Source organism: Puma concolor, chromosome C2 (genome assembly GCF_028749965.1).
Source record: "Puma concolor isolate L17-30 chromosome C2, mPumCon1.1.hap2, whole genome shotgun sequence".
Classification (NCBI taxonomy): Eukaryota; Metazoa; Chordata; class Mammalia; order Carnivora; family Felidae; genus Puma; species Puma concolor.
In genome coordinates, this window is record NC_141675.1 from 76,022,069 (window position 1) to 76,034,294 (window position 12,226).

Consider the following 12,226-nt stretch of genomic DNA (forward strand, 5'->3'; position numbering starts at 1 on the left):
TGGAGCTTGCCCCTGTAACCTTTCTTCTTACCCTTAAAAGTTTTCTTCTAGGAGTTTTATGGTTTCAGGTCTTTTTTTTTTTTTTTAAATGGTTTCAGGTCCTAAATTTAAGTCATACATCTGTTTTGAGTCGATTTTTATATGTGGTATAGGATAGGGGTCTAGTTTCATTCTTTTGTATGTAGTTGTCCCGTTTTCCCAACACCATTTATTAAAGAGACTGTCCTTTCCCTATTGTATACCTTAGCGCCTTTGTCATAAATTAATTGACCGTATATGCATGGGCTTATTTCTGTGCTCTCTTCTAGTCTGTTTATCTATGTGTCTGTTTTTATGCCAAACCATAGCATTTTATTACTATAACTTTTTAATATAGTTTGAAACCGGGAAGTATGATGCCTTTTTTTTTTTTTTTTTTAAATCAGAAAAGAGACTATTTGGGGGTCTTTTATGATTCCATACAGATTTTAGGATTGTTTTTTTCTATTTCTGTAAAGAATACTGTTGGGATTTTGATAGAGATTTCATTGAATCTGTAAGATTGCTTTGGGTAGTATGAACATTTTAACAATATTCTTCCAGTCCATGTGCATAGAGTATCTTTTTATTTATTTGTCTTCAGTTTTTTTATCAGTGTCTTGTAGTTTTCAGTGTACAGGCCTTTCATCTTAGTTAAATTTATTGCTAAGTATTTTATTGTTTTTGATGCAATTATAAATGGGATTATTTTCTTAATTCTCTTATAGTTTGTTGTTAGTGTATAGAAACACAGTTGACTTTCTATGTCGACTTTATATCCTACAAACTTACTGAATTTATTAGTTTTAACAGTTTTTAGGTGGAGTCTTTAGGGTTTTCTGTATTTAATATCCCATTCAGATAGAGACAGTTTTACTTCTTCTTTTGCAGTCTGAATACTTTTTATTTCTTTTTCTTGCCTACTTGCTCTGGCTAGAACTTCTAGTACTATGTTGAATAAAAGTTGTGAGAGTAGGTATCTTTGTCTTGTCCTTGATTTTAGTTAGAGTAAGAGCTTTTAATTTTTCACCATTGTGATGTTAGCTGTGGGCTTGTCATATATGGCCTTTATTGGAGGTATGTCCCCTCTATATATACCCAGTTTGTTGAGAGTTTTTTCAAGAATAGCTGTTGAATTTTGTCAAGTGCTTCCTCTGCATCTGTTGAGATGATCATAGGATTTTTATCTTTCATTTTGTTAATGTAGTATATCACACTGATTGATCTGCAGATGTTGCATCCCTGGAATAAATACCACTTGATCATGGTGTATGATCTTTTAATGTACTGTTGAATTCTGTTTGCTAATATTTTGTTCAGGATGTTTTCATCTATGTTTATTAGGGATATTGGCCTGTAATTTCCTGCAGTGTTGTCTGTGTTTGGTATCAGGGTAATGCTAACTTTGTAAAATGAATTTGTAAGTGTCCCCTCTTCTTGTATTTTTTTGGAAAAGTTTGAGAAGGATTGGTGTCAATTCTTCAAATATTTGGTAGAAGTCACCCTTTAAGTTATCTGATCCTGGAATTTTCTTTGTTGGGAGGTTTCTGATTACTGATTTCAGTCTCCTTACTAGTAATTGTTTTATTCAGATTTTCTGTTTCTTTATGATTCAGTCTTGGTAGCATGTATGTTTCTAGGAATTTATCCATTTCTTTTAGGTTGTCCAGTTTGTTGGTATTTAATTGTTCATATTTTTTTTTTTAAAAAACATTTTGTTTTTAAGATTTTATTAAAAAAATTTTAATGTTTATTTTTGAGAGAGAGAGAGAGACACAAAGTACAAGTGGGGGAGGGGCAGAGAGAGAATGAGACACAGAATTCGAAGCAGGCTCCAGGCTCTGAGCTGTCAGCACAGAGCCCAATGTGGGGCTTGAACTGATAAGCCGTGATCTCATGACCTGAGCCAAAGTTGGACCAACCTACCGAGCCACCCAGGCGTGCCCCTTAAGATTTTATTTTTAAATAATTTCTACATGCAATGTGGGGCTCAAACTCACAACCCCAAGATCAAGAGTTGTATGCTCTACCAACTGAGCCAGCCAGGTGCCCATATAGTTGTTCATAGTTTTATGATCCTTTGTATTTGTGTGGTATTAGTTGTTTGTTTGTTTAAGTTTATTTTTTTTTTTTTCATATCTACCTTTCTTTGCACTTCTCTTTTTTTTTTCTAAATTTTTTTTCAACGTTTATTTATTTTTGGGACAGAGAGAGACAGAGCATGAACGGGGGAGGGGCAGAGAGAGAGGGAGACACAGAATCGGAAACAGGCTCTAGGCTCTGAGCCATCAGCCCAGAGCCCGACGCGGGGCTCGAACTCCCGGACCGCGAGATCGTGACCTGGCTGAAGTCGGACGCTTAACCGACTGCGCCACCCAGGCGCCCCTTAAGTTTATTTTTTTGAGAGAGCTCACAAGCAGGGGAGAGCCAGAAAGAGACTGTTTCCACACTGCCAGCACAGAGCCCGACATGAGACTCAAACTCACGAACTGTGAGATCGTGACCTTAGCAAAACCAAGAGTCAGGCACTTAACTGACTGAGCCATCCAGGAGCTGTGTGCTATTAGTTGTAACATCTCCTCTTTATTTATAATTTTATTTGAGTCCTTTCTCTTTTTTCTTGGTAAGTCTAGCCAAAGGTTTGTCTATTTTGTTTACCTTTAAAAAAAAAAATAGCTCTTTTTGTCTCCATTTCTTCTGTTTCCCCTCTCATCTTTATTATTTCCTTCTTTCTATTAACTTTGGGCTTTGTTCATTCTTTTGAGATCTTTCTTAATGTAGGCATTTATTGCTATAAATCTCCTTCTTAAAACCTGCTGTATCCCTTAGGTTTTGATATGTTGTATTTCCATTTTCAGTTAAGATATTTTTTGATTTCTCTTGGATTTCTTCTTTGACTCATTGATTGTTCAGTAGCATGTTCTTTAATCTCCATATATTTGTGAATTCCCAGTTGTTTTCTTATAATTGATTTTTAATCTTGTTTTAAGTAGGAGTTAAATGTTTTGCTAGGTTTTTGAAGGAAAAAAGAGTTCAGGCTTCTTTCTTTTTTCTCCTCCAGGTACATACCTCCTGATAAGAGAGAAGAAAATGACCAGTCAACCCACAAGTGGATGGTATATGTCCGAGGGTCTCGTAGAGAACCCAGCATTAATCATTTTGTCAAGAAAGTTTGGTTCTTTCTTCATCCCAGCTATAAACCAAATGACCTTGTGGAAGTTAGGTAAGCACAATTAAGTTATTTAATTTAGGAAGTACAGATTTACTGATGTGGAAGAAGAGTCTTTTACTTGAGAAAATTCCCTTTAATTATTATTAATAATTTACTTAGTTTTGGCTTTTAGTCACAATGTAGTTTTAATTGTGGTTCCTTCATGCAGATTATTGTCTCTCTGTAAAGGCACTATTTCCTCCTGTCAGAATTACATTAGTGGATTCTCCTCCCTTCTGGAAATAGCTGAACTTATTTATGTAGATACAGATGAAATGTAAAAGTTTCCTGTTTTTTATATCAGAATATAATAGAATTAAACATAGGATTCTAACATTACAGAAATACTTAATTTTCAAAGTTCCCATGATTTCAGCCTCTCAGAAGTAACCCCAGTGATATTTTTTCTACATATATTAACCTAGTACAGTTTGTTATTGTTGGTATTATTATTTTACAAAGATGGATTGATTTTATATATATATATATATAAGTGAAATTTATACCTTATCTCTCTTCAGAACTTTTCTCCACTCCTGACTCTTAAACAGAACATGGCTGGGGCGCCTGGGTGGCTCAATCCATTGGGCATCCAACTTCGGCTCAGGTCATGACCTCACAGTTCAGGAGTTCAAGCCCCGCATCAGGCTCTGTGCTGACAGCTCGGAGCCTGGAGCCTGCTTCGGATTCTGTGTCTCCCTCTCTACCTGCCCCTCTCCCCACTTGCTCTCTGTCTCTCAAAAAAAAATTAAATAAATAAAATAGAACATGGCTCTCTCCTAAGAACACTGCTTCTGAGAACAACTTTCAAACAACAGTTGTTTTTTCTCTCTTATACCATGTACCGTTAGGTCCAGGGGTGGGGTGTGTGTCTTTCTTGCACATATTTGTGGCTTCTAGATCATCTTTTCCCCTTTTCTGCCTAAAAGCCCTCAGCTCCTTTGGAGCATTGTATCGTCCTCCTTGTTGCAGACATCTACTAATTTCCCAGTTACTCCTCTCTTTCAAAGACCGTTTTAGCCAGTGTCCTGATGTTTCCTGTTGATGTCATTCTTAAGGACTTTGACGTGGAAGTAGACAGTTCACCCGGAACCCTAATTTCTAAATTCATTGATTTCCTCACTTTTTAAATGAGGTTATTATGATACTGGTATACTGTAGAATATAGGCTGAGTAAGGAGAGAAGGAAATTATATAAAGAGCAGTGAGAGGTAGTGAAAATTGGTATGGGTACGAAGTGGAATTCCCAGTGGGTTCAAAGAATAGTTGGATTAGGAATGGAGCTGGAAAGATAGGAATTGATAGATGGTCAGAAGGGAAAATACTTGGAAATGGGATTTTTATTTTCTTCATATGGATGATAGTTGTCCCAGTATCAATGATCCATCTTTTCCTTACATTTTTAAAAGATTTTATTATTTTTAAAAAGTTTATTTTGGGGGCGCCTGGGTGGCGCAGTCGGTTAAGCGTCCGACTTCAGCCAGGTCACGATCTCGCGGTCCGTGAGTTCGAGCCCCGCGTCGGGCTCTGGGCTGATGGCTCAGAGCCTGGAGCCTGTTTCCGATTCTGTGTCTCCCTCTCTCTCTGCCCCTCCCCCGTTCATGCTCTGTCTCTCTCTGTCCCAAAAATAAATAAACGTTTAAAAAAAAAAAAATTTATTTTGAGAGAGAGCAAGAACATGAGTGGGGGAGGGGCAGGGAGAGGAAGAATCCCAAACAGACTCCACGTTGTCAGCGCAGAGCCCGATGCAGGGCTCAATCCCATGGATTGTGAGATCACAACCTTACCCAAAATCAGGAGTCGGACATTTAACCGACTGAGCCATCCAGGCACCCCAGCATGTATCCTAGATTTAATTGTAACTCTTCATGTTCTTTACATGGATCTTAAGATGTTTTTCACAACAGGTGTCTAAAGTAATTTGATGAGTAGGGGAGACTCTTGGGGTTAATCTCCCTGTAGCTCATAAGCAAATGTGTGTTTCTCATGTACTCTGAATTTCCTCATCATAGTACATTACTTGTAGATTCTGCTAAGAAGCATCTTTTTGACATTTGGTTCAGTTACCACGACCATCCTTAGCCAGCTTCCTAAAGGCTCTGATAGTAAACTTTGCTTTTAGGTACAAGATAGTCACTAAATGCATTCTAGGTCCAGGACTTGATGCAGGGATTGCAAAGATGAAGAACACATGGTTCCTTCCTTTGAGAAGTTTAGTAGAGTATTCTGGTCCTAGTACATGAGTGACTAAAGTTTGTTGTATCTGTTTCATTTAGCTTGAATATAGGAGCTCTTTAGAGCTACACTGTCTAATATTATGACGCACATAAGTAATTTAAAATTTTCTAATTGCCACATTGAAAAGTAAAAACCAAAAAAGTGAAACCAGGTCATTTCACATGGTAATTCAGTCTTAGGCTGTTTTATTAGAGGTAAAGCAGACTTGCTCTACCCTGCATTCTGACAATATCTAGCCATGGTGTTATGCCTCTGGGAGGAGAGTCGTCTGAACAGTAAGGAGATCTCACACCACAGGGATGTGGACAACTAGCGGTTAAAGTGTGGGCCCTGGAGTTTGTTGCCTGAGTTTGAATCTCAGCTCTACTGCATATTTGCTGTGTGACCTTGGGGAACTTAGTTATTCAATCTTACTGTGTCTCAGAAGGGACATTTCGTAGTGTGGTTGTGAAGATTAGATAAGTTAATAGATACGAAGGGCTTAAAACAGTGATTGGGTCATAGTAAATATTTAAGTGTCTGCTGCTGTTGCAGGGAATAGAATGTTTTCATCTTAAAAAGAGAAACTTAGGGGATGTTTTAGGTTTTTTGAAGGTCATGTGGAGGAAGAATTTGTGATTGCAAAAGGCAAAAAGTAGATCTAACATGTAGGAGAAAGGTGAAATATTTTTATAATGGAACTGTTCAGAAATGTGGTAGAGAATCTCATTAAGTAATGAGTTTTAGGTCACTAGAAGTGACCTTGGAAGACTGGTTGACCATTTGAATTAATTACTTGGATAAGGAGTTGTACTCCATGCTGTATATATCTAGTAAAGCCATTTTTTTTTTTTTTTTTTTAACCCAGTATTCTGTGAGTTTTCATTCTTGGTCATTGATACATTTCACCTTCTGTGAGGAATCCAGAAATAAAAAAGTCTGTTTGAGGGAAGCAGTCTTTTTGTGTGTGAGATACGTGTATCTTTTGAAGTTTAACATTTCTATAGGTGATGTCTGTTCGTAAGTCTTAGGTTCCTTTTTTTGCTTCCAAAAATATGGTTAGGGAGAAATTTCCTGTTAAAAGCATTGTTCCTTTTTCCTGGCCTCTATGCTGTTTGTCTGTCTTCTCTGGCAGCAGTCCTTCCTGTTCATTCATGAGAGTTTAGCCAATGTACATAAATTGAGGAACACCGCTAATTTGCAATATCCGTTGTAAGAGAAATTCAGCATACAAACAATATAATTGATGTATTGAAAAATGAATTTAGGCTATCTACTTAGCTTTAATGGAATTTAAATGACCAAACATGTCATCAATAAAACTTTAATTATTATTCTTACATTCACCATGCCTTGGCCCCACTTCATCCCTTTTCAAATTACCGTATCAAGTCAATCTTCTCATTTGACCCTAAACTTAAAAAAAAATTTTTTTTTTAATGTTTTATTTTTTATATTTGAGAGAGAGACAGACAGTGAGTAGGGGAGGGGCAGAGAGACAGAATCTGAAGCAGGCTCCAAGCTGTCAGCACAGAGCCCGACGTAGGGCTCAAACACACGAACCACGAGATAATGACCTGAGCTGAAGTTGGATGCTTAACCGACTGAACCACCCAGGCGCCCTGACCGTAAACTTTTTAATTTCTGTCTGGACCTATACCAACATCATAGCTACTTTACTTACTATAACTCACCTGGTGTTCAACTGGTTTCTCCCACCCAGGACACTCTAGTTTTCTTTCTCTCTGTTTTATAACATAGCTATTGCTTTTTCTCCCTTCCATCCTACTCTCGTACTCATGGATTTTTCCTGACTTGAGCTTTCCTGGTAGCCTTGTGCTTGGTAATTCACATCCGTTGTTAGACTCCTTTCAGGTTGTGTTCTTGGACTCAGCCCTTACTGAATTCATGTCTCTTCTTAGTTTTTGAAAAGCACATCCAGCTGAATGTTTCTTCCTCCCTGTCATCTTGGCATCTTCTCTCATTATAGTAATTCCAAGGTAGTGATTCATAATGAACATTTTCACTTTAAAGCATTCTCTCTCCCCTGTTAAACCATATTATTTTTGAGTACATGAAGTTCTCTCAGTTAAATTTGAAGTATTTTTATGTGGAAAATTCCAAACATATTTAAAAGTAGAGTATCTTGAACCCTTATATACCCAGCATCAATTAATAATTTGCTAGTTGTTTTTTCACCAACTTTCCTTTTTGTTTCTTTCACAAATTCTGTTTTGACTAAAAATTCTCTAATCCAGTTAACATTCACACACATTTCTCTCTATCCACTAAAATCATAATCACTGGGGAAGATCATATTGTGAACATAAGATCTTTTAAATCAGGTTAGTGGATAGTTTCAAATAAATTGTCACTTTCAGATGAGCATTTTGTGATCTATTGTTTTTGCCAGAGTGGAGGAATAAATATGAGTGTCTGGGGTAAGGAACATATACCTCACAGCCTGTGTCTGTCAAGCAGCAGGCAAAGATTCTGGCTTCTACTGTATGATATCCAACAAATCACCTTAAATCACTGTCTGTGAAAATAATGATATTGGATTATATACTATAAATATCTCTATTCAGTAATTGAAAGTTTAATGTAGGTTTGAGTTGAGTTTTTCTTTTAGCATCTTAGCAAAATTCATATTGATTTAGCTTCAAATGAGGAAATGTAAACGATAGTAAGAGGCTCTGAATTTCTGACTTACCAATACGAGAAAATTTTCCTGTGTAGAATGAGAGACTGACTGTGGCTTAATGTGTTAATACCTGCTTTTCCCTAGAGAGCCTCCTTTTCACCTCACCAGAAGAGGCTGGGGCGAGTTTCCTGTCAGAGTTCAAGTTCACTTTAAAGACAGCCAGAACAAACGGATAGATATCATACATAATCTGAAGGTATTGTAACAAAACATTGTTCCCCAGAAGTGAATTACCTCCTTTTTTTTTTTTTTTTTTTTTTTTTAAATTAGAGAGTGTGAGCTGGGGGGAGGGGAGGACAGAGGGGTGGAGGGGTGGGGAGAGAGAATATCTTAAGCAGTCCCATAACCCTGGGATCATGACCTGAGCTGAAATCAAGAGTCGGATGCTCAATCAACTGAGCCACCCAGGTACCCCTGAAGTTCCTCTTTGTGTCTGGTTACTTAAAGCAATGGGTTAGGCCTCCTGAGAGAAGTAGCTAAGGACAGTGGAAGCAGGATTAATATTTTTGATTGTGTGATGCATACTGCTACAAGACTCCTTTGTTCCCTGAAGGTTGGGGGAGCAGTTGCACTACAGCAGAATGTATGTTCTTTAAAAAGATGAACTGGTCAGAGGATCAGAAGACTTGAGTCTCTGATCAGAGCTCACTGTTACTGTGTTACCTGAGACTAAGTGACTGAAATCTTTAAAAAATCTATGGGGTGCCTAGATGGCTTGACTGATTAAGCATCCAACTTTTGATTTTGGCTCAGGTCATGATCTCCTGGTTTGTTAGATCAAGCCCCATGTCAGGCTCTGCACTGAGCATGGAGCCTGCTTGGGATTCTCTCTTTCTCTCTCTCTCTTACGCAATAAATAAACATTAAAAAAAACCTATATACTTTTTTGTAAAATGAGGCAAATAATAAGCCTGTTTATCTCATAAGGATATAGGATACAATATGTTTATCTTGGAAGCATTAAGACAGGAGTGAACATATTTTAGAAAGTTGAAAGTACTGTACAAAGTTGTAATCTTTTTGTATTTTAAGAAATCCCTTATTAATATATCCACATGGTTTATTATGCAGCCATTTTAAGTTATATATTATGACGTGTTTTCTGTACCTGGGGAAAAACTACCAACTATGGCAAGTGAAAAGTACAGGGTATAATATGTATGTATAGTATGAAGTCAACTGTGATTTTAAATAGGTGGAAAAAACACAAAAGAAATATACCAAAATGTTGGAGTAATTGTAGTATGACATTGTGGGCAATTTCTCCTGCCCTTATTTTCTATTTTTTGTTTTTGTCTTTTTCTAATTTTATATAATAAGCATGTTTAACTTTTATGATTGGAAGACCATTTTTTAAAATGTTTTCCTAGTTCCTCTATGTAGTCTCATGTAGATTTTCTCTACATAAGATAAAATTCTAATATTAAACTTCTCCCAAAGCACCCTTACTTTGTGGTTTACCACATTATTCCCATTACTGGCTCCCAAAATTGAACTAAATGGATGTCGGTACATCTGCAGAATTCCCTTTGTTCTACAAATACAGCTTTTTCTTTCTTTCTTTTTTTTTTTTTGCTTGTTTATTTTTGAGAGCAAGAGAGACAGAGTGTGAGCTGGGGAGGGGCAGAGAGAGAGGGAGACACAGAATCTGAAGCAGCTCCAGGCTTCAAGCTGTCAGCACAGAGCCTGATGTGGGGCTTAAACTCACAAACTGTGAGATGAGATCATGACCAGAGCCAAAGTTGGACACTTAATTGGCTGAGCCACCCAGGTACCTTACAAATACAACTTTTTCAACCTTAAGGCTAAAATTTGCTCTCCATTGGTGACAGCACTGTTAAACTTTGTGTTTAAGTTATATCTGAGAGATTACTGTAAGATTAGATTGCATTATAACCTAGCAGAAGAACTGGAATGGAATCAAGCACATACAGCCACTTTGTTCAGAGGGGCAAGATATGGTCCCACTTAATTAGAGGAAGGTCTAAAATAGTTGCTTTCCTTTTATCTTATTTTAAGCACTGCACATACTAATCTTACATTGCACTGGGCCCAGCCCTAATTTCTAAAATATAAGGAATTATTTACATATTGTCCGTATCACTTAGAGGTCCTGATGGAAGTTTGAGACACAGTTTTTGTTTTGTATTATTTTATTTTATTTTATTTTATTTTATTTTATTTTATTTTGATGTTTTCATTTATTTAAAAAAAATTTTTTTCTTAATGTTTATTTATTTTTGACAGAGAGAGAGAGAGATAGCGCATGAGCAGAAGAGGGGCAGAGAGAGAAGGGGGGAGACACAGAATCTGAAGCAGGCTCCAGGCTCTGAGCTGTCAGCACGGAGCTCAATGCAGGGCTCGAACTTGTGAACCATGAGATTATGACCTGGGCCAAAGTCGGATGCTCCACCGACTGAGCCACCCAGGCGCCCCAAGACACAGTGTTTTTAAAAGGACAGTATTTAAGTTTTTTTATCGGCTTTTCTGGAAAGCTTAATTTTATTATTATGTATTGATAGGCCTTCAGGCCTTAAACACTGTGTTGTGACCATGTGATCTTTGTACTGGAGTATTTTCCCTTTTATTGCTGTGTTAAATCTAAGAGCCATCTTGGATTCTCCCCTCTTTGTTCTAAATATTTGTTCAGTTGCAGACTATTACTCTTTCTTCATCATCTTTCTTAGATTCTACCCTTCTCCTTTCCTGCTCTTGCCTAGGCTATTATTCTAATGTTTCCTGATTAAGTTCTTTAATTCTAATCTGTCTCCTTTACCCTAAATCCATTCTGAGCACCATCAGATTAGTCTTCCTGAAATAGGAAAACCATTATGCTGTTCCTCTCTGAGAAACCTTCATTGAATTCCCTTTACTCAAGTTCAGACTTCCCTGACTCTTCAGGGCTCTTCACATTTTGACTCAACACACTTTTTTCCTACATTATCTCACACTAATCCCCTGCATGGACATCCTACTCCAGCCAGGTCAGTTATTCACATAATGCCCTGGGCCTTCTTCTCTTGTGTTTGTTTGTTTGTTTGTTTGTTTGTTTGTTTGTTTGTTTGTTTTTAATAATGCCTGTTTGAATTCTTTCCATTCTTCAAGTTCAGATTCCTATGTAACTTTTCCTGACTAAACCCATAGTGATCTCTCTGTATTTTGAAATGCTGCTGGAATGCTTAACAATCTATATTTGATACTGTAATAATTACATTATGTACTAAGTACTCAGGTATTAGAGGTATGTAAAATTTGAAGTTCCCAGAATCTGAAATTCCCACATCCTGAATCCCTGATGAACCATCACCATGGAGCACAGTAATTCCCAAAACAACCCTTTTATCCATTTTGTAAATAAACTTTTGGAAGATTCTTCCATAAATTTAACTAAAACTGTCCTAGTTTGTCCTAGTTTGATCTTATTTGTCCTAGTTTGATTTCTAGAATAGCACAGGACAGGACTTTGTGTTGTTTTATAAGAATCCTAAAAATGTTTAATGACGGCCTTCATGGCTCTTCTTAAATCCTTTCCAGGCAGAACCTATTCTTCTTTTTTTTTTCCTTAACATTTATTTATTTATTTATTTGTTTATTTATAAATTTTTTTTTTAACACTTATTTATTTTTGAGACAGAGACAGAGCATGACTGGGGGAGGGTCAGAGAGAAGGAGACAGAATCTGAAACAGGCTCCAGGCTCTGAGCTGTCAGCACAGAGCCTGACGTGGGGCTCGAACTCACAGACCGTGAGATCATGACCTGAGCTGAAGTTGGCCACTTAACTGACTGAGCCACCCAGGCGCCCCAACATTTATTTATTTTTGAGAGAGAGAGACACAGCATGAGCAGGGGAGGGGCAGAGAGAGAGGGAGACACAGAATCTAAAGCAGGCTCCAGGCTCTAAGTTGTCAGCACAGAGTCCAACACAGGGCTCAAACCCATGAACCACGAGATCATGACCTGAGTTGAAGTTGGACGCTTAACCAACTGAGCCACCCAGGCGCCCCCAGGCAGAACCTATTCTTATAACATTCCTTGTACACAGTGCTTTCTAGTTTCTCTTGCCATTTGGATAAC

General features: G+C 37.5%; 1 protein-coding gene across 5 annotated transcripts in view; it reads left to right on the plus strand.

Moving 5' to 3' along the window:
- Window positions 1-12,226, plus strand: part of YEATS2 (YEATS domain containing 2) — a 114,149-nt gene that overhangs the window by 41,265 nt on the left and 60,658 nt on the right. For all 5 annotated transcript variants that reach the window (XM_086674847.1, XM_025913583.2, XM_086674849.1 and 2 more), the window contains 2 exons: window positions 3,080-3,241; window positions 8,235-8,346. In XM_086674847.1, the coding sequence (XP_086530973.1) occupies window positions 3,080-3,241; window positions 8,235-8,346 (274 nt within the window). The remainder of the gene's footprint in view (window positions 1-3,079; window positions 3,242-8,234; window positions 8,347-12,226) is intronic.